The sequence below is a fragment of the Physeter macrocephalus genome, chromosome 16, assembly GCF_002837175.3.
Source record: "Physeter macrocephalus isolate SW-GA chromosome 16, ASM283717v5, whole genome shotgun sequence".
Lineage (NCBI taxonomy): Eukaryota > Metazoa > Chordata > Mammalia > Artiodactyla > Physeteridae > Physeter > Physeter macrocephalus.
The window spans coordinates 95179886-95202656 of NC_041229.1; the positions used below are offsets into that span (position 1 = coordinate 95179886).

At 43.7% G+C, this 22771-nt stretch overlaps 1 protein-coding gene across 14 annotated transcripts in view; it reads left to right on the forward strand.

The window, feature by feature from the left end:
• LOC102979294 (exostosin-2) overlaps nt 1-11431 on the forward strand; it is a 160870-nt gene extending 149439 nt beyond the window's left edge. For 5 of the 14 annotated variants that reach the window (XM_055078805.1, XM_028477385.2, XM_028477386.2 and 2 more), the window contains 3 exons: nt 679-807; nt 4100-4182; nt 10503-11413. In XM_055078805.1, coding sequence (XP_054934780.1) covers nt 679-807; nt 4100-4182; nt 10503-10641 — 351 coding nt within the window. In that variant the 3' untranslated portion in view covers nt 10642-11413. Of the gene's footprint in view, nt 1-678; nt 808-4099; nt 4183-10502 lie in introns of all 14 variants that reach the window. The other 9 variants (XM_028477377.2, XM_028477380.2, XM_028477379.2 and 6 more) reach the window with 6 other exon arrangements.
• Nucleotides 11432-22771: the final 11340 nt, after the last annotated feature.

The following is a 22771-nucleotide window of genomic DNA, read 5'->3' on the forward strand; positions in this document are numbered from 1 at the left end:
TATTGATTGTGTGTTGTTATCTCAGCACTGCTGCCCTCATATTTTTCAGGGCTCTAGATCCAGAAATGAGTTTTTGTTCTTAGCAAAGAATAAATAAATACAAAAGGTTTATAATTCTTGGGGTTTGTGGTAGACTGATAAATACCTTTTTTTAGCACACAAATTTCTGTACTATTTCATACATATAGGTTATGTAGTTTCAGAATTGCCTCATTTTGTTTTCCTTTAAAAAGGACAATGTCTGCAGTGTCAGTCCACCATTAATATATCTTTCTATCTGCAGTCTATAGAAAGAATATGGAAAACAGGGTTGAACATTGTGACCCGGGGGAAGGATTTAGTGAAGATCAGTATGTAGTGTGTTTCTGAACAATATTTATTAAACATATGATATATTAATCAGTCCAGAGGGCCTACATCTTACAAGGCCTTCACACCATACCGTACACAACTCTGCTTACAGTAAGTGATTTTTTTAAAGAATGACGGTGTTTAAAGACACTTGGTCACCTGACCAAAAACCATTCTGATACTTCCTTTGCCCTTTCTATTGATCCAGGCTCGTGACTAATCTTAGGAGGGAAAGCTTGTCCCCCTGCCATGGCTCAGTTGCCCTTTGTGTATCAACCACAGGGAACTGCTATTTGAATGTGTCTCCTTTTCTGTCTCACCTGGCAGTATTTTAATTACCTGTATACCTACAAGATGCCTGGGGACATCAAGAACTGGGTGGATGCTCATATGAACTGTGAAGATATTGCCATGAATTTCCTGGTGGCTAACGTCACAGGAAAAGCTGTTATCAAGGTAGGAGGCATCCTTGGCCAGCTCTGCCCCTAGCTTACTTTGTGATCTGGGGCATGCTTCTGGTTCTCTGAGTCTCAGAAGTTTTCATAACTATAAATGAAGTCTTGGACTAGATGAACTTTAAGCTGCCTTTTAGCTTTAAGATTCTATGATTGATGCTGTCATATTGTGAAATTGAAGCTAGGCTTTGATGATTTAAACTTATTTTTTATATGTTTTTCTTTTTGTTTTCACATCTTTATTGAAGTATAGTTGCTTTACAATATTGTGTTTCTGCTGTACAACAAAGTGAATCAGCTTTATGTATACATGTATCCCCATATCCCCTCCCTCTTGAGCCTCCCTCCCACCCTCCCTATCCCACCCTCTAGGTAGTCACAAAGCATCGATTTGATCTCCCTGTGCTATGCAGCAGCTTCCCACTAGCCATCCATTTTACATTTGGTAGTGTATATATGTCAGTGCCGCTCTCTCACTTCATCCCAGCTTCCCCTTACCCCCTTGTGTCCTCAAGTCCGTTCTCTACGTCTGCGTCTTTATTCCTGCCTTGCTACTAGGTTCATCCGTATCATTTTTTTTTAGATTCCATATATATGTGTTAGCATCCAGTATTTGTTTTTTTCTTTCTGACTTACTTCTCTCTGTATGACAGACTGTAGGTCCGTCCTCCTCACTACAAATAACTCAATTTCATTCCTTTCTATGGCTGAGTAATATTCCATTGTATATATGTGCCACATCATCTTTATCCGTTCATCTGTCAGTGAACATTTAGGTTGCTTCCATGTCCTGGCTATTGAAAATAGTGCTGCAATGAACATTGTGGTGCCTGTACCTTTTTGAATTATGATTTTCTCAGGGTATATGCCCAGTAGTGGGATTGCTGGGTCATATGGTAGTTCTGTTTTCAGTTTTTTAAGGAAGCTCCGTACTGTTCTCCATAGTGGCTGTATCAGTTTACATTCCCACCAACAGTGCAGGAGGGTTCCCTTTTCTCCACACCCTCTCCAGCATTTACTGTTTCTAGATCTTTTGATGATGGCCACTCTGACTGGCATGAGGTGATACCTCATTGTGGTTTTGATTTGCATTTCTCTAATGATTAGTGATGTTGAGCATCTTTTCCTGTGTTTGTTGGCCGTCTGTATGTCTTCTTTGGAGAAATGTCTGTTTGGTCTTCTGCCCATTTTTGGATTGGGTTGTTTGTTTTTTTGATATTGAGCTGCATGAACTGCTTGTATATTTTGGAGATTAATCCTTTGTCCGTTGCTTTGTTTGCAAATATTTTCTCCCATTCTGAGGGTTGTCTTTTCATCTCGTTTAATGGTTTCCTTTGCTGTGCAAAAGCTTTTAAGTTTCATTAGGTCCCATTTGTTTATTTTTGTTTTTATTTCCATTTCTCTAGGAAGCGGGTCAAAGAGGATCTTGCTGTGATTTATGTCATAGAGTGTTCTGCCTATGTTTTCCTCTAGGAGTTTTATAGTGTCCGGCTTTACATTTAGGTCTTTAATCCATTTTGAGTTTATTTTTGCATGTGGTGTTAGGGAGTGTTCTAATTTCATTCTTTTACATGTAGCTGTCCAGTTTTCCCAGCACCACTTATTGAAGAGGATGTCTTTTCTCCACTGTATATTCTTGCCCCCTTTGTCAAAGATAATGTGACCATATGTGCGCGTGGGTTTGTCTCTGGGCTTTCTATCCTGTTCCATTGATTTGTATTTCTGTTTTTGTGCCAGTACCATACTGTCTTGATTACTGTAGCTTTGTAGTATAGTCTGAATATACAGGTTTTTTTAGTTATAGTTTGTGACCTCCAGTATCAGAGATAAAGGCTGTGGCGGTCAATCTACAAATCGTGTTTTTAAAAAAACATAAGTTTATTCTCAAACGTGACTTGGAATCTAGTTCTTTTCGTTAAAGAATGCAGTTTACATCTTTCTTAAGGTAGCTGATTTTTTTAATAGACGCTGAGAAGATAGTACACTTTGTACAATTATAACTGTAGTTGTCCTAAACATTATTTTAAGATAGCGATTACCAGTTTGTAACAGTACCTTTCCTGTAACATATTAAAAGCTGAGATCACATGGGGATCTTTGTATGTGTAATAGATGTCTGTTCCTGCTTGCTCAAATCAGATCCCTAGAAATGCAGGGAGAGTACACTTCTGTATAACAGTGGAATCGTCTTGACCTTTCTTTCCTTCTGGATTAGAATTCCATCTGTGAAAATGGGCAGTTCTGGATTAGAATTCCATATGTGGAAATGGGCAATGCTTCTAGGCCAGATTCCTGTACTGGAAGCTTATGTTGGACGCATGGTATGGCATCCCCAAGTGATTCCTCATGCTGTTAATTGATGAGACAAGCTAGATTAAACCAAAGTGACTAAGGAAAGAGGAAAAGTCACTATGTGTTCAGACTGGACCCAGTCTTTACCCTACCCCCCAGCTCTCTAAATAACTCAGTGAACAGCTCACTGGAGGGAAAAATTAAAGAATGTAAATTGCAAAACTAGTTTATAGGAACTCCCCTTATTTCCAAATTTGCTTTTTGACATGCTTCAAGATGTTCTTAGCTGTGCCTGCTTACTCTGGACAGTAATTCCTCGGGTCTGTATGCTTCTTAGTCTGGTCTTAGTTATCTAGCTTACTTCCCCTCCCACCCCTCTACTGGTTACTTATCTTCACTAGGTTAGGATAGCAGTCTCCCCTGAGTTTGCTAAAAAAAATTAGAAGTTTAACGTATGGGAGGGTGGTGGGGAGAGTCAGGGAAAAGGATTCAGAGGGCATAGGACCACTGGATTTTTTTCCCTGACTCAACGGGATTGCAAAATAACCTGGCATTTTCAAGAGCATGGTGCTGCTCATAGCATTTGCCATTAGCTGGAAGAAGGAGAATGAGCGCCTATTGGAACTAAGGTTATGGTGAAAGTTATGGGAAGCTGTATTTCATCGCCCTTATGGCTGCAAGAACAAATGGTGTTTATACAAGGACCTTGGCAGTGAGAAAACAGTCATTAAACAGGAATTAAGGAGCTTGTCATCACCACTTCTTTCCAGTTACAGAAGGCAAAAGCCCTCCAAGCCTTTTTTATTGGGCCCTTGTGAGTTCTGCTGTTGGCCGAGCCAGACAGAACTGAATGGAGGAATAGTGAGGCATGTATGTGTGCGTGGAGTGGGAGTGGGCATCTCAGCTTATAGAACAGAAGTGTGCAGAGTGGTGTCACGAACGTGATTTTATTGTCCTTGGCACTGACAGCCAGGTAATGTATTTTTGTGCTCTTCTGGAAGGTAACACCACGAAAGAAATTCAAGTGTCCTGAGTGCACGGCCATCGATGGGCTTTCGCTAGACCAGACGCACATGGTGGAGAGGTGAGTGAGCCTCTAACCAAAAGTCTGCCCTAGTCTCTGATCTCCATTTCCTGCCTTGGGCCTGTTTATGGGACTTTGTTGCAGATATAAGGACAGCAGCTGGTAGCCATAGTCACCTCCTTTTGCACGTGGGAATTGGGTTAGTTCAAGCCCAGGTCACCCAAAGAATTAATTTGGAATGCTACTCACTCAATTTGTAATGGCTGGAAGGGTCTTAAAAATATAGCCGGCCTTAAGCTCCGGAAGCCAGATTCTCCGTGTGGACTAGGCAGTTAACTATCCATAGTCATTTGAGTGGAAGCGAGTTAATTCCAAAGAAGTACTGGATTGTTTTCCAGGATAATAGCTCCATGTTACAGTGAAAGTTTGATTAGAAAGAATTAAACTAAACCCACTAGAGACAAATTACCTTTGCTGACACAACTGAAACACCTACCAAGAACAGAATTGAAAGCACAGCTCTTTACATTACAGAGAAAGAAGCATGGCAGCTCTGAAATACTCCCTTTATATTGATTCAGTCAGTCAATAAGCACACCTTTGTGTGGATGTAATACAGGGCCTTGTAGGTGAGTATAAAAGAAGTGGGAGATGTCTGTCTTCCCTTAAGACCTTTATAATCTTAGAGTAGACCGAATAGTTCTCACTTGTATCCCAAAGGTCCCCAAGCTTCGAATCTCCTGAATCAAACCTAATTCTTCCAAAAGGCAGCCCCTTACACAAGACAGCAAGCTCTGACAGCCAGTAACACTATTGTCAAGGGACCAGAATGCATTCAGAGAATGTCATGAGAAAGACATTCGAATGAGATATCTAGTTCAAGTTTCCACAGGTCTCGTATGCATCTGCTTGCGGCATTCATTTCTGAAATCTATCAGCTATATCAAAGTCCTTCAAGCCTGGAGGATTTTTTTGTACAGCAAGTTGTTTCACTTGGCCTGGATTCTTCTATAATGCTTTACTCCTCCTTACTCTTGCTTCTTACTCTTACTCTCTAAATAATCTCTTTATCTCTTTCATATATAAATGTCTTACCCAAATGACATGACTTTTGCCAACCATCAATATGAAATAACATATTATTGTGATTTTGGAAATATCTGTCAATGGTATCAAGTATTACCCAGTCAAGGACAGTGACATTAACTGTCCTAGCTCATTTGGAAGAGACCCCAATTATAGTTCTATTAGAGCACATGAAATTGTTACTTAAACCTACCCCCATTCTGTGCTGGGAAGAATTTCATAGCATTAAGCAATTAGTTATTGATTGGACTGAGTTAAAATGGTGGGGTTATAGGGTCCAAGAAAGGAATTGTATGGAGAAAAGTTGACCTAATAATGGCCCTTAAAGTTCATGCTAAAGCTAAACAACTCCTCTGTAACACCACTGAGATCATAACAAATGCAGTGGGAAAGATTTAAGTTAGATATAATTATTATTAAACACTGAAGAAAGTAACTATGGGAAATGTGGAAGCTTCCTCGTGGGAAGAGGCTTTTGAAAATAGAATAGGCAACTGCCCAGATGTTGGTAGGCTTGATTTTATCAGTTTATAATTAACAATAACAGGTCCACACACGTGTATATATATTTAATACGTGTGTATGTGTGTGTAAAACTTAATCCAAAGCTATATGTGGTAAGTGTCATAAGGAAGGCTCAAAATGTTATACCTGATCGCAGGAAAGAGAAGTGACTTCTTGCTAGGTCAATTATTAGGAATAATTTTGTAAGAGGTGGCACTTGAAGTGAGCCTTCAAAGATCACTAGGATTCCAACCATTGCAACTCTGGGCAAGAAGAGGAGATCCTCGGCAGGGAAACTGGATGGTCCAAGGTACATTTGGCAAGCAGTCAAGATACCCAGTTTGGCAAGAGCGTAGCATTCTGGCCCATTAGTGCCAAACTGCAGAGAGCCCTGGATGCCCAATTAAGGAGCTGAGCTTTTTTTCTTCAGGCTCTGGTAAGCCATAGAAGGTTTTTGAATAGGGAAGTAGCTTGATCAAAGTGTTGTTTTGAGGCTGATTTGGAAGTGGTGCGTAGAACGGAATGAAGGTGAAGAGACAGAAGAAAGAAGAACAGTTAGAAGGCTTGAACTAAGTTGAGTGTGGAGAAGAAGGGATGAATTAAATTGCAAGGGATTTTTTTTTTCCCCCCCAAAGGAGAAAAGCTGGCACTTGATTTCCAGCTGAATAGGTATGGGGAGATTATGGGGAAGCAGTTGATCAAGACAGTCAGGAAGAATGGTAGTACCTTTAACAGTGTAAATAATATAATTATGAGGGACGCCAGTTAGGGGAGGGAAGGGGATGAATGTTGGACCTAACAGTATAATTAATGAGGCCAGGAGATTTAATCGTGTGTGAAGTTGGAGAGCAGTCAGGCGGGTGAGTTTTGGGTCTTGCCCTCTGTATATGCAGCTGTAGATACAGGGCAAGCAGTTGGAAATACGGAACTAGAACTTTAGAAAAAAGATTAAAACACAGATGGAGATCTGGAAGACATCTGTCCAGAGATGGCAGTTGATTGAAGAAAAGCCAAGGGCAGAATCTTGAGAAATTCGGACACTTAGGAGACAGAAAGAGTAACTGAAAAGAGAGAAGCAGCCACTGGCGAGGCCAGGAGAGAGCCAGGGTCTCCAGTGCTCGGCAGCAGGGAGGAGCAAGGAACATGCGGACTAGGAAATGGTCTTGGAATTAAATGGTCACTGGTGACTTTGGAAAAAATGATGTCATAGGTTGATGGGGCTAAAGAGTGTGAGCTGGTAGTGAGGAAGTAGAGTCAGTGAATGTAGGCTCCCCTTTTGAGAAATGTGATAGGGAACAGAGGGAAATCAATCTTGAAATTGATTAGAAACTGAGAGCACAACTATTCAGATGAATGACTGAATTACTAAATAAGGCACTTAGATTGGGAGGGAGGAAGACGTGATTTAAGCCCTGTTGGGTAGACCAAGAGATGGAGTTACAGCTGCCGAATTGTTCATTTGTTTTATTTTTTAAATAGTTGCCTTTGCAGAGTCCACATTTTTGCACAAAACAGTGAAAGGAGTTAACCACTCTGCATCTTATGACCTTGTGTTGAGTTTTGTGGTTCAGTAAGCTTGTTTATTCTTATATTTGGGGTATGGGATCAGAAATCTCAGTAGTGGAGGAGAATGGCTTTTACTACCCAGCGTCCATTTCCAGGACCTGCTGTTAGGTCTTTAAGAAGCAGAAGAATTTGTGACTGTTCGTTTTGGCCAATAGCTTTACCCAGGTCAAGACAGTACAGCAGACAGTCGGTGTTGATTTAAGAAACAAAGATTGTATTTTGATTCAGGCCAGTCTTTGTTCAGATTATGAATTAGCCACTTATTAGCTGTCCAACTTAAGGAAATTGACTTACCTTATCCTGAATTTCCAGTCTTTTCATTTCTTAAAATAGATATATTAACTATCTATCATGTTGCATTCAGGGGTTCAACAAATATTTACTGAGCATCTTTGTACCAAACAGTGTATTATATGCTGGAGGTGAAAGGAATAATAATACATGAAAGCCTGTTGCACGGGGCCTGGCGAGATTAGTTCGCTTTCCAATTTCTCCAGCACTGATCCTGAAGGCTCCTGGTTACTTTAGGTAATTGTATGTGTTTGGAAGGAAAACTGAAAACTGTTAGTCCTTTCTTCCCCAGACACTTCCAGCACTTTGGAGATAGATATTGGCAGTTCTTAGCCTGTCTGTACTTGATTAGAAAACCAACCCAGGGGAACAGTTACTGACATGGTAGCTGGACCCCTGACAGAACAACTCAGGTGGGCCACCAGCAATCAGCCAAACTCTTAATCTACCCTAACCTGTTGCCCAACCCAGATCCCCTGCATGAAAAGAAAGTAGGAAACACAGTCAACACCTGTCAGGAGAGTTAAGGACCTTTGCCGTTCAGCATGAGCAGCCACTTCTCTAGGGCAGGCTGTGTGGAGAGAAAGAAAGGACTCACTAACCTGGGTTAGCCGAGGCAGCTGTCAACAAGTCAAGCTGGCCTGAGCCCCAGTGGCCTCTTGCCTGTGGCCCGGCCCTGTTGGCAGGTCTAGTTACAGAGGAGACATGGTCTTCAGTGCTCTCCAGGGGGCCCTAGAGCCCCTATCCTCTGCCAAGAACCATGATTCTTCTTTAATACGTGGTCGCTGGCACCTCTGCTGGGCACGGCTGGGCTTTGCTGACCGGCGTCTGCAAGCAGAATAACTGGAAACTAGAAGAATCGGTACATGTTTATAGGCAGAACAACTGTCAAAAGTAAGACCTTGGGGAAATTTGACTTAGTCTGCCACTGCCTTGACCTCATGATTTAAGGAGAGAAAAGCTGTTGTCCAGTGCTCGCTTCATACCATTTTGTTAAAACCCCTCGGTCTTTTCCCCGGTCTCCTGTCGGTTTGGTACCTGGGACTACGACCTCCTGAGTCTCAAAAGACTGCCAACAGGAGGGAAACTCAGTGACCTGTGGGTTATTGTGGAGTCTGATAGAAGGAGCAAGGGCTCTATTGCCAGCGCAAGACTGGGTTTGAAACCCAGCTCCACCACTTTCCAGCTCGGGGTCCTTGGGCAGTCCCTTAGCCTCTCTTAGCCTGAATTTCTCAAACCATAACAGGAAGCTACTAGACACCAATCCCTGGGCATACGGAGGGGGATATTTAAAGGAATCATTGGGATCATGTATGTAAATTAGCTGGCACGTCATAGGTGCTCAAGGGTTGTTAATTTCCAGCTCCTCCCTTTAGACCCTAGAATTATGTTAATAAACAAATGTGTATCATCTCATAATGAAGACTTTAACCTCAGCAGCCAGAATGCCTGGGTTTGGTTCTGCCTTTTACTAGTTATTTGGCCTTTGGTCCTGTCTCTTAGCCTCTCTGTGATGTGTCTCTGTTTTCCCAGTGTACAGTGGGAAAGGATAGTAGACCTGCCTCACAGGGTTGTTGTGAGGGTGAAGTGCGTCACTAATGCATGTCAAGCACTTGTAACACAGCCTGGAGCACAGGATAAATGTTCATTGCCGCTGATTTGTGGTCATGGACACAGTGATCTTATTAGCCGGAAGAGCTCAAAATGAAATGGTAACACGTTTTGACCAAGAGAATGAGCAAGAGAAAAGAATTGATAGTAACTGGCTTCTTTATTTATTGATTTCTTGCTGAAGCTCAAAGGACTCAAATAAAAGCTATTGATTAAAATAAGTTGAAACAAGGCTTACAGTATCTCTGAGGACAGAAGAGCCTTCTGGTCTGTGTCTTGAAATTCAGCCCCTACCTGGTAACCCGTTCTCAGGTGCCGTGGGCCTGACTGAGGAGAGAGAATACTGACCTCTCTGAAATCCATCCTTGAGGTCCCCTTAGCTTCGAAAGTGGTTTTTACGGGCTTGTTTTCCCCCTTGGGTCTGATGCCGAAGTGTCCTCATCAGCCAGCTGTCACACTCAGTTGGCCTGATTGACCAGAACCATTTCCCGCCAGCGTGTCTGACCTGCTGCCCTCTGAGGAGGCTGCTCACCAGGCTGGGGGCGGTGTTGAGGGGGCGGGGGGTGGTGGTGCTGAACTGCCTCCTCCCCCAGCAGTGCTAAGTTGCTTGTTGCTTTGTTGCTACCGGTTCTAACACAGGAGTGGCTAAAATTATGAAAGCTGTCCTATGTGAACTTTCATGGAAGAGCTTTCATGGAAGAGCTTATGGAAGTTGACCCATAATTCCTAGAGATTGCCACTCACAGGTCCACAGTAGATGTGGGTTGAATGACTGAAGTGTTTGTCCTTTGAAATTGAGCTGCAGTGCCCCCTTGCCTCCTTCGGCCTTCCATCGCTCCATGTGTAAGATCTTCCCTTCTCCCTTTTAAACTTGAGTGGGCTGAAACTCAGATCCAAGTGCCTTTTGCCTTTCCACCCTTTGTCTTCTCTTTAGCTGGCAGGGATGGGGTTAAGGATTGTTGGCAGCTAATCCACCTTGGTTTGAGGCCCGCTTCTACGGAGCTGGAAGAATGACTGGAATTTGAGGGGGAGGGGAAAAGATATTCTGACCTCTGCAGGCCCCTGGCCTCCAAACAGCATCCCTGGTTCCCTTTCTCCCGCCGAACTAATAGTTGAAGTACCGCCAGATCACTTCCTTTATCCACACCCTCCCAACCGTGTTAGGAACCTGGGAGCATGCCGGGGATCCTTGCATTTCTCTTGTACGTGTTGAAGACTGTGTATTGATATTTTGCTCTCATCTCTCAGCCTCTCCAACGGTTTCTCTTTTCCCCACCCCCTGTCCCTCTCATCTGCTCCACTGCCCTCCCCAAACCCCACAGGTCTGAGTGCATCAACAAGTTTGCTTCTGTCTTTGGGACAATGCCTCTTAAGGTCGTGGAGCACCGAGCTGACCCCGTCCTGTACAAGGATGACTTTCCTGAGAAACTGAAGAGCTTCCCCAACATCGGCAGCTTATGAAATGTGCTGCTGGTGGAGGTCTGAACACTAACCCCGGGCGGAGGAAGAGAACACGTCCCCCCAGCACTCTGATGCCCAGATTTCAGAGTGGGAGATTGGCACATCCCTGCCCAGCCTGCTTACCCGAGAGCAAGAGCCCAGGGAGGACATCTGAGTACCTCGTGCATCCTCCGATGCTCTCGATGGGTCCTCTCTGAAAACTCCAGATGGAAGCCTTGGGCAGGCTCCAGGGGTAAGGCCAGCTCAGGCGTCCTTTGTTTGTAGCTCAATACAAGGTCTACGAGGAAACTTCACTGGCTGTAAGACAGCTGAGAAACCTCCAGCCCATTTCAGATTTGGGGAATCATGTAAGAGCTACCTGTTTCTCACTTTTCGTTATTTCAAATCAGTGAGTTCTTCAGAGGAAAAGCCAGGCCCAGAATTTGGTGCAAAATCCAAACATCTTAGTGGCATTTGATGCCTTGGGACAATGAGGCGCTGGCCTCGTCCAGAGAAGAGCACCGGCTGCCGAGATGGGACCTGTAAGTTCCATGAACTGCCTCTCTTTGGTTTGGCTTTTTGATATGATTAAAATTATTTTTTATTCCATTTCCTACTATGTCTTAAATATTGGTTATGGAACTCTCTTTCTTTTTGTGTGTATTTAACTCTATCTTCTGGCCTCAACTCCAGTCTCTTCCTCATGTCTGGGAAGATACGTAGCCAGGAGGAGTATCCGGTGCCATGTACATCCAGCAGAGGAAGAGCCCCAGACTACAAACACTCTTAGAGAAGATGTGTCCCCAAACCTCCAAAGGAATCTGTATGCTTCCTGATTAGATCTAGATATTCTCCAGGAAAAACAGAAGGCCTCTCATAGCCATACACTGAGTCGCTCTGCTGGTACCATGTTGCAAAAGTTGAGGCCGTTGTGACCCTCACCCCAAGGGGATGCCAAAATTTCCCTCATTCTTCTGGTATAAACCTAACATTAGCCAGAGAGGTTCTGGCTAATGTTAAATGCTGCTATAACAACTGTTTTGCAATAGTTGCTGGTGTATTTAAATCATTACATTTCAGCATTTAGTAATACTGCACATGTGTGAATTATACCTCTATAAGCCCAGTTGATGAACAAATCTACCCTGGCAAATGTTAGATGTTATGGATTTGAAACAGATTTATCTGGCTCTAATATTAAGATTAGCCACAGTTTGGGCTTTAGCCATAACATATGTCCCCAGAACACAAAATACATAATAATTTGCTTGGAATATGGGTATAATTACTGAAACCTAGTTGTGTGCCAGTCCAAGTCACTAAACCACCACGCATTGTTCTGTTGAGTGACGTGAAGGTGAGCTGTTCTCCTGCTGTAGTTTTCAAACTTGCAGTTTTAACGAGTCACTTCAGATGTGTTCTCATAGACTTTGGGAGGCCAAAGAAAACTTACAGAAGTAGCAGAACTGAGAGTGGAAATCTTGAGAGTCTCATCTTTCATATTAAGGAGTGGTAGAATCACGGACTGTTATAGGTGGAAGGGATGAGATAGCATCTCCAGGTCATTCATTTTGCAGATGCAGACGCTGGAGTTGTGATTTATTCGTGTAGTGCAGCTGCAAACACAGGTGCTTAATCAGTACTAATGATTTGAATAATTAGATACTAGTCAGCAGGGGATATGGGAAGGCGTTTTGGCCTCCTATTCATAGTACTGGGGCTGGTATGATGGGAACCAAGAGGAAGGGTTTTCTCTTGTACACCCAGATACTGGTAGCTGACACAGTGAGTACCTCTGACCTTTCTAGGGGTTCTCTAGCTTGTTTTCCAAGATTTGGGGCAGGTGGAAGAGGAGGAGGGCCTCACATTTAAATCCCAGCTAAAAGGCAAGAACTGTGCTGACATTGCATACGTGTTATCTCACCCTCAATGTGTAGCACTCTGCACTTTTCACACCACCGACTGCACTACCTTAGTGGCTGGTTTCTAATCCAGTTCTCCCTCTCAAAGGGTAAATTAATCCATCCTCCCTCCCTCCCTCCCTCCCTCCCTCCCTCCCTCCCTCCCTCTTTATTTGCCCTTTGATTATGGAAGAGAAATGCTTCAATCTGAAGTCATTGGGAGCCCCAGGGGACTGAATTAGTGGGCCTTTTTCACCTTCTTAGGAGTTATTGGACTTCTAAGGGCGTTAAAACTCTATTTCAAGTACCTTACTACCCCCAGAAATATTGAGGGCTAGATCTTGCAACATAGCAGAAAAGAATTTTTACTATAGAATGAGTATTACATCCTAGGCACTGGAAGCAAACTTCAAAGCTTCTGTTCCTAGGAACAGACAAGGGGTGCAGGTCACCAGGAGAAATTCAGAAATTCAGGACAGGAATATAGGAAGTGATCGTGATTCATGGATTCAGAGACTAGGGACTCAACCCCTGTGTTGGTGAATTTCTGAACTGCTCACCAGCAAGCCTCACCTATAAGCCTGGGCGGGGATCATCTGTCCTTGGGATGCCATAGGGCCTGGTTTTAGAAGCGGAACAATAATGCTAATTAAAATGTCATGTTCTGGCCTACAACAGACAACAGCTGGTTTTAGATTTAAGAAATCTTTTTTAAGGAATTGCATCCTACTGGCCTGTACAGACGATGAACCTGAGTTGGCCCTGGGCTTGGCCCAAATGTGTGCTCTAAGTCACTTGCCTTTGCCCCCAGGGATCTAATTAGGATGGGCTGGCCCACTTGGAATGCCAAGGTTGGAAACACTTTTGTTGGTTAACATTAGATAGCTGTTAATATTCTTATGTATTTTATCAAGCCTCACACATGTTTAGGCAAAAACCTCCTTTTCTGGGAAAATTAAGGAGGAAGATATCAACTTTTGTTCTCAGAATCTCTGGTTCTTTCCTGCAAATGATGCTATCCTGTCTCCTCTTCTTACTCAGTGTCATGAAGGTCAGAACTCTGGCTTCTCTGCTGAAGCCTTATGTGTTTCCAGCATGTGGTTTTTAGGAGTTTCTCTACTGCCTCTAGAAAAAGTGACCATCATCCTGGCCTGTGCTGACCAGGACTGGGAGCTGGAAGAGGCCAGCAGCCTCCGTGCTCTCACTTGCTGAAGAGGTTACTAATAGCTCTGTGATCCCGGCTTCCTCCTGGGACAGTCCTGACTGGAGGATCCTTGCCACTGAAAGGCAGCAGGCTTCTAGCCACAGAGTTCTAAAGGTCTGATTGCTGGGTTCAAGTCCAAGACCCTTTGATGGTAGAATTAAGAAGTAGATGAAGCAGGGACTTCCCTGGTGGTCCAGTGGTAAAGAATCCGCCTTACAATATGCTATCCTGTCTCCTCTTCTTACTCAGTGTCATGAAGGTCAGAACTCTGGCTTCTCTGCTGAAGCCTTATGTGTTTCCAGCATGTGGTTTTTAGGAGTTTCTCTACTGCCTCTAGAAAAAGTGACCATCATCCTGGCCTGTGCTGACCAGGACTGGGAGCTGGAAGAGGCCAGCAGCCTCCGTGCTCTCACTTGCTGAAGAGGTTACTAATAGCTCTGTGATCCCGGCTTCCTCCTGGGACAGTCCTGACTGGAGGATCCTTGCCACTGAAAGGCAGCAGGCTTCTAGCCACAGAGTTCTAAAGGTCTGATTGCTGGGTTCAAGTCCAAGACCCTTTGATGGTAGAATTAAGAAGTAGATGAAGCAGGGACTTCCCTGGTGGTCCAGTGGTAAAGAATCCGCCTTACAATGCAGGGGACGCGGGTTCGATCCCTGGTCAGGGAACTAAGATCCCACGTGCCGTGGGACAACTAAGCCTGCACGCCACAACTACTGAGATTGGACACCTCAACTAGAGAGCCTGTGCGCCACAACTAGAGAAGAGAAAACTCACACGTCACAACTAGAGAGAAGCCCATGCCGCAACAAAAGATCCCGCGTGCCACAACTAAGACCCAAAGCAGCCAAATATAAATAAAATAAAATAAATAAATAATAAATCTTTTAAAAAAAGAAGAAGAAGAAGAAGTAGATGAAGCAGAGATGTGTTGGGAAGGGGTTCAGTTTTGGGGGGATTCTTCCTGGCTCTGCAGTCTCAGGATCCTGGGGGAACCCAGCCGAGAGGGTGGAGGTTTTGGGTGTTGGAGGTTCCCCATCATCCAGCCCCCCTGAGCCTGGTGGGTTTCCTTTGCTTTGGGGGCAGTAGCATCTCTGGGGGTAAGCTGCTTTTTCCATTTCTCTTGGTCGTCTTCTATTGCAGCAGCAGAAGCCACAGCAGGCCATTTCCTGAGCAGCCCTGGCTCAGCGAGGCAGAGGCAGAGAATGCCCACTGGCCCCTCGCCCCTTCAGCCACTTCCTGAGGAGCAGTCCTGGCAGGAGCGCCAGCCATGTTGGTAGGCGGCTGCCATCCAGGAAGGCTTTGGAAGTGACTTAAGCTTTCCACTCAGGGCCCGGAGGCATGGGACCCCTGGGGTCTGGCTGCTCATCTCACCCCAGAGCTCTGTCCCAAGCCCTGGGGCTCCTGTCCTGGGCTAGTGTTTGCTTCTGAGTAAAAGTGGGGGCAGCTTTTGGCTCCAATTTGCCAAGTAGGCCTGGTGTGGTGATCTGAACAGGCCTCATTGAGCTGCTCCTGGCAGAGGAAAGGTAGGCAGGTGGACTCCGCTCTCAGTTGTAAGGTTTTCCCCTCTTTAAAGTGGGAACATCCTAAGCTAAACTCACAGCCTCTCACGGGCCCAGCCGCTCCGCGGCATGTGGGATCCTCCCAGACCGGGGCGCGAACCCGGTTCCCCTGCATCGGCAGGCGGACGCGCAACCACTGCGCCACCAGGGAAGCCCAGGTTTTCCCCTCTTTAAAGTGGGAACATCCTAAGCTAAACTCACAGCCTCTCTTGCACCTCTATTAAATGGACTGTCAGGGGTCCCCCGCGTCAGGCTTTGTGACGTCCAGGTTCCCAGGGAGGGGTTGTGTGGTCTGTCCAGGCAATGTTATGCCTCGGCTTTTCAATGTCAGGCTCACCATTGCTGGCAACACAGGGAAGGTGGCTGGGCAGTTTGGCCCCCTCTCCCAGCTTTCCAGGCTTCTCTCCTTTTCAAGAAATTGTTGAGTCACCAGCATCTGTGTCTGGCATTTGCTTTTCTCAAATTTACGGCCTTCTCAGGGTAGAGTTTTTTCCTTTCTTCAGCTCCCAACTGGTTGGGCCCCTGGTTGCATTTCTTCCCAGTCCTCCTGACTGGCACAGAGCTGTCAGGCCAAGACGAAGAAAGGGTAGGAAGTCTGGATCACTCTTGAGAGGTACCAGGCAGCTGTGTCTACTAGAGGTTTCCTCAGCAAAGCACCAGCTCGTCTCCAGCGTCTCAGGAGCTTCACATAGAGTGGTAGCTGCCAACAGAGCAGGGACCGGAATCCGTGGGTCTTGGACCCAAGCCTCCAGCCACTCCACCCACTCTGCAGAGCCTTCCCCTCACAGTGCGTCTATTTGAGCTTTTATTTACAGCTGCCAACTTCTATCATTAACTACTATGCCTAAGAAGAAGCTCAAGGAATGTCTGGTTTTCTGGTAATCACAGCTGAAGAACAACCAACTAGTTACTGACCCAGGTAAGGTAGTATTCAGTCATTCAGTTCTCTAATTGTTTCATCAATTAGAAATTGATGAATCATTGATTCATCAAAATGTACTCTTTGCCAGACCCAATGCTGGGTCCAGGAGATGGTGTGGAATAAGACACAGTCTTGATCTCCAGGAGCTCCAGTTCCAGTGGGAGTTCTTAGCTCTGTGAGATGGTGCCAGTCCATCAGTGGCCTAGGACTCCACAACATACATTTTAGTCCCAACTGTAAATGAGGATTCCATTTACACCATCTTCTGCGGTGCCTGGAGGATGCAAGCATTGTTTTATTTCCTCATCTCATAGCACCTTCCTCTGAGTTGGACCCTGGGCCTTCCTTGGCCTTGAGGGAGTCCACTCCTATGCCTTAGTTTCCTCAACCAGAAATTGGAGGTGGCAAGAACACTTAGACCTGGATGGGTGAGATGCAATGATGTATCGGATCTCTTCCTCTCTCCTTACCCAGGGTCCTTGCCAGATTGTACCCGGTGATGCTGGCAGCCAGCCCTTTTCCGGCCCCTATTTCTGCTCACCCTGTTGCCAGAGAGCTTGGGGGTCTGGATCCTATCTGGCCCCGTCAGGGTGGATTACTGAATGAGTGGTTCTTTTGCCCCAGTCCCTTTCCTGTGCTATAAATAAGCCCCATGTTTATTTTCTTATGTTATTGAAATGAGCACTTGGGATTTGGGCCTCTTGACAAGTCCGGAGCGCGTCCATCCGGTGCCTGGTGAGGGCCCTGCATGGCTGGCTGCTGTCTGAAGTTATTTGGAGTCCTCCTGCTCTGTTTTGGATGTGGCTTAATTTCGATAGTAAGGGCTGTATGCAGCCTTGTATCTGCTGATTTTCAGGTTTCAGCTTTCTGCCAGCCTCGCTGCCTGCTTAGAAGTAAAGCCGTGTTGCTCATTCAGGGGATAACAGCCACAATTGAGGTAATTAACGAAAATTGTGTATTGGTGGCAGCAGCTCCTATAGGATTTCCAATAGTCTTTCTCTAGTAGATCCTGAGGGGCTTAGCTTCATCTCCTCCATTCTGCCTACCCTGTGCCCAATCTCTGTTCTTGTTTTCTGGATATAGGCCTAGTAGTCCTAATAGTTTCTCTCCTTACAGCCTTGTTCTTGTCACCAGATTGGTTTGATATATTGACAACTTAACCAAATGAAGATTCCATTGACTCCATCTTCTCAAAAGCATGGAAGATGCAAGGATTTTTTTTCCTCTTCCCATAGTATCTCCCATTTGCCAGTTGTACCTTGGCCCTTCTTTAAAAGTTATAAGATGAATATCCATTAATAACAGATAGATGCTCCCTTTAGTACCATGGCTGCACCATCTCAATGGAGAGGGTGACCTGGGACAATGCTGGGATAGAAAAGAAACATCTGGCAGCCCAGTGCAGCATATGATATGCTGTGTGGACGTCTGGGAAATAGGAAGTGTTCCGAGTTAGGATTTCCTAAGGAGTGGTTTCTGGCTTCTTCAGGCTTTGACAGTTCATCAAAAGTATCCAGTGAGACTGAGCAGGACACAGCATTGTCTATGAGAACTTGGGCTAAAGATCATTATCTGCTTCTCAGAATGGATTAGCCTGGTAAGTCACTCAGTAGAGGAATCTTTCTGTGGACAAACCAGAACCTGTAGTCTATTAATGAAAAGAGTTATATCTAACAAACAGTTTTCAGACAAGGAACCCGGAGAGAGTAGATTTTCACTCATATGTTTTTAGTCTGTTGACTCCTAAAGATTCTTTTCTTTTAAAAAATAAGCCTATTGTGATGGATTCATATTTATTGAGCACTTACTATGTGCCAGATACTGTTCTTACTATGAAGATGTTGCATTGAACAAAGTGCCTACTCTTGTCAAAGGGACATTCTAAGAAGGAAGACAACCAAAATGAGTAAATGAATAGAATTTCAAATGGTAAAAAATGCTATGAAGAAAACAAAGCAGAGTAAGGGGGAGATGGATAGTGACTTGGGCATGAGGAGATATTTAAGGTGGGTCGGTCAGAAGTGGCATTTAAACACAGATCTTAATGTTGAGAAGGAGTGGACCACGGAGATACCAGGCAGAGGGAAGAGATAGCATAAAGTCCCTCAGGCAGGAAGAAGCTCAGCTTGTCTTTTGTTTTTTGTTTTGTTGGTTTTTGGTTTTTTTTGTGTTTTTTTTTTTTTTTTTTTTTTTTTTGCGGTACGCGGGCCTCTCACTGCTGTGGCCTCTCCCACTGCGGAGCACAGGCTCCGGACGCGCAGGCTCAGCGGCCATGGCTCACGGGCCCAGCCGCTCCGCGGCATGTGGGATCTTCCCGGACCGGGGCACGAACCCGCGTCCCCTGCATCGGCGGGTGGACTCCCAACCACTGTGCCACCAGGGAAGCCCGCTCAGCTTGTTTTTAAGAACAGCAAGAACTCCTGTGTGACTGCAGTATATTGTGTGTGGAGAGCATGGTAGAGATGATGCCAGAAAAGTAGGCCAGCACCAAATTTTGTTGGGATCATGTTGGACAAAAGAGTTCTGGATTTTTATTGTGAGTGTGATGGGAAGACACTGGAAGGTTTTAAGCAGAGGAGTGGAGTGTGGATGGGATTTTTGTTCAAAGATCATTTCAGCTACTGTGTGGAGAAAAAGCAGTAGGGAACAATAATGGAAGAAAGGAAATCAGGAAGCTATTTTAGGAGTGCAAGTGAGAGATGGTAGTGGCTTAGACTAGGATGGTAGCAACAGAGATGGTGAGGAGTTATACTGGGAGCAGAATCCATTGGACTTACTAATGAATTGGATATAGGAGATGAAAACAATAGAGGATTCACAGCTAACTACTAGGTTTTTGTTATAACTGAGTGATACTATTAACTGAAATATGGCAGACCGGGCAGGGGTAAGGACAGAGAAGTATGAGAGGGAAAATCAAGAGCTCCACTTTAGATGTGTTAAGTTTGAGATGTCTTTTGGACATCTAGGGGTAGTGTTACTTAAGCAGTTAGATATCTAGAGCTCAAGGGAAAAGTTAAGACTGAATATATAGCTGGGATTTAAAACCATAGGACTAGATGAGATTACCCAGAGAGTCAGAATAGGTAGAGAAGAGAAAAGGACTGTGGCCTGATTTACAGGTAGAGAAGATAAGGAAGAACCAGAAAAGGAGATTGAGGAGTTGCCAGTGAGTTAGGAAGAAAACCAGGAAGATCTCTGTAAGATAGACTGTGATAAATTAGAGATACACATTGTAAACCCTGGAGCAACAGCTAGAAACATTTTTAAAAGAGGCATAGCTAATAAGGCAATATTGGAGATGGAATACCATAAAAATATTCAATCAAAAAGGATTGACTTGATTGAGAAAAGAGTAAACAAAGAACAGATGGGAAAAACACAAAAAGCAAGACAGTTGACGTAAACCCCAACATGTCAATAATTACATTAAATGTAAATGGTCTAAACATTCTACTTAAAGGACAGATTATCATTCCAAATGCTATCTATGAGGAAAACACTGTAAAATACAGTTGAGGTAAAAGAATAGAAAAACTTATACTAGACAAATATGAATCACAAGAAACAAAGTGATTTTATCAATAAAGGACAAAATAAACTTCAAAACAGGAAATTTCCAGGGAGAAAGAGGAATAATTTATAATGATAAAGGAGTCAATTCATCAAGAAGACAAAAAAGTAATCCTAAGTATGTAGGAACTAAATAACAATGCTGCAAAATATATAAAGCGACAACTGAAAGTGAAATAGAAAATCCACAATTATATTTGGATATTTCAGCACTCCTCTCTTAGTAATTGATAGAACAAGTTGATAGAAAAATCAGAAAGCTATAGATGACCTGAATAACACTATCAGCCACTTTGGCTTAATTGACAGTTATGGAACACTTCATCCACCAATAACTGAATACACATTCTTCTCAGGTGCACATACAATATTCACCACCAATGTGTTGCACCATAAAATAAATCTCAATAATTTTAGAGGAAATGAAAACATTAAAATGTATGTTCTCTAACCATAATTCAAAAAGACACATGCACCCCGTTGTTCATTGCAGCACTATTTACAATAGCCAGGTCATGGAAGCAACCTAAATGCCCATCGACAGACAAATGGATAAAGAAGATGTGGTACCTATGTGCAATGGAATATTACTCAGCCATAAAAAGGAATGAAACTGGGTCATTTGTAGAGACATGGATGGACCTAGAGACTGTCATACAGAGTGAAGTAAGTCAGAAAGAGAAAAACAAATATTGTCTATTAATGCATATATGTGGAATCTAGAAAAATGGTACAGATGAACTGGTTTGCAAGGCAGAAATAGAGACACAGATGTAGAGAAACAAACGTATGGACACCAAGGGGGGAAAGCGGCAGGGGGTGGTGGTGGGATGAGTTGGGAGATTGGGATTGACATGTATACACTGACACGGGTTCGTGCCCCGGTCCAGGAAGATCCCACATGCCGCAGAGCAGCTAGGCCCGTGAGCCATGGCCGCTGAGCCTGCGCGTCCGGAGCCTGTGCTCCGCAACGGGAGAGGCCACAACAGTCAGAGGCCCGCGTACCACAAAAAAATAAATAAATAAATGAAGGAATAAAATTTAAAAAAGAATATATACATATACAGTAAAAATGGAAATTTTAAAAAAAGTTCAGGATGAGAGGAGTGTGTGTGGAATTCCAACGAGTCCTAGATTAGAATAGAAGATTCCTTGATGAATGTGCTGAGATAAAATGAGACTTTGAGAAGGTTTCCTGACAAGACAATGTTTAAAGCAAACAATAAGTTTGGATGAAGTAAAACAGATGTATAATTCACGAACACTTGATGCTGGTTTGAAGATGGTGTGGTATACTAGAAAGAGGTCTGGCCTCAGAGGTTAGAGGCTTGTGCCTTTCACCGTAAGACCTGAGGCAAATGACTTAATCAGTGGTCTTTGTTTTTCTCATCTAAATAATTTTAAGAACCAAGGAGTTTGGTTAGGCTTGTGTCTATCTTTGTAAGCTTTCATCTTTCATCAACAAAATGCCAATATACTCACACACACGAAAAGTATGTTCTCTGATGACAGTGGAATTAAGTCAATAACAGATATCTGGGGAAATCCCTAATAGTTAGAAATGAACTAACATATTTCTAAATGCACAGGTTAATAAAGAAAAAGAAAGAAATTAGAAAATATTTTTAGCTGAATGAAAATGAAAGCAATGTATCTAAATGTGTCAGGTGGAGTACTTGGAGATCTATACTTGAAGTGCTAATATTAGAAAAGAAGAGGGACTTTCCTGGTGGTCCAGGGGTTAAGAATCTGCCTTCCAACACAGGGGACATGAGTTCGATCCCTGGTCGGGGAGCTAATATCCCCCATGCCACGGGACAACTAAGCCCATGTGCTCTAGAGCCCCTGTGCCACAACTATTGAGCCCACGTGCTGTGGAGCCCATGTGCCACAACTAGAAAGCCCCTGCGCTACAACGAAAGATCCCGCGTGCTGCAACTAAGATCCCGTGTGCCGCAACTAAGACCCAACGCCGCCAAATAAATAAATATTTTTTTGAAAAGGAAGAAAGAAATCAATTACCTAGGCAACTACCTTAAGAAAATTGAAAAGAGCAAATTAAATACAAAGTGAGTAGAAGAAAGAATAAAGATAAGCGTGGAAATAAATAAAATAGAGAATGGACGAACAATGGAGAAAAATCAATTAAACAAAAGCTGGTTCTTTAAAAAGATCAATAACTAGACTGTTTAAGAAAAAAAGAATATATAAATTACCAGTATCACAAATCAAATGGGGGCATTGGTACAGATTCTAAAAATATGAAAAGGGAAATACATATGAAAACTTTATACTGTTAAATTCTACAACATAGATGAAATGAACACAAACTTTGAAAGACACACAGTGATAAAAACTACCTCAAGAAGAAATAGAAAATCTAAATAGCCACATATCTGTTAAAGTAATCAAATTTGTAGTTTAAAACTTTCCACAAAGAAAAATCTAAGTCCACGTAGTTTTACTGGCAAATTCTATCAGATATGAAGAAATAATACCAATCTTACATAAGCTCTTTTCAGAAAATAGATAGAAATATGTGCCAACTCATTTTATGTGGCCATTATTACCCTGATACCAAAGCCAGACAAAAACATTACAAGAAAAGAAAACTGCAGACCAATAGCCCTCCTGAGCATAGACACAAAATTCTTTTTTTTTTGTTTTCTTTTTTTTGTTGTTGTTGGACACAAAATTCTTAAAAAAAAAAAAAATTAGCAAGCCAAATCAACATCCAGAAAGGATGATACAGCGTGACTAAAGAATACAAGGTTGGGGCTTTCCTGGTGGCGCAGTGGTTGGGAGTCCTCCTGCCAATGCAGGGGACATGGGTTCGAGCCCTGGTCCAGGAGGATCCCACATGCTGCAGAGCAGCTAAGCCCGTGCGCCACAACTGCTGAGCCTGCGTCTGGAGCCCGCGAGCCACAACTACTGAAGCCCGTGTGCCACAACTACTGAAGCCCGCACGCCTGGAGCCCACACTCCGCAACG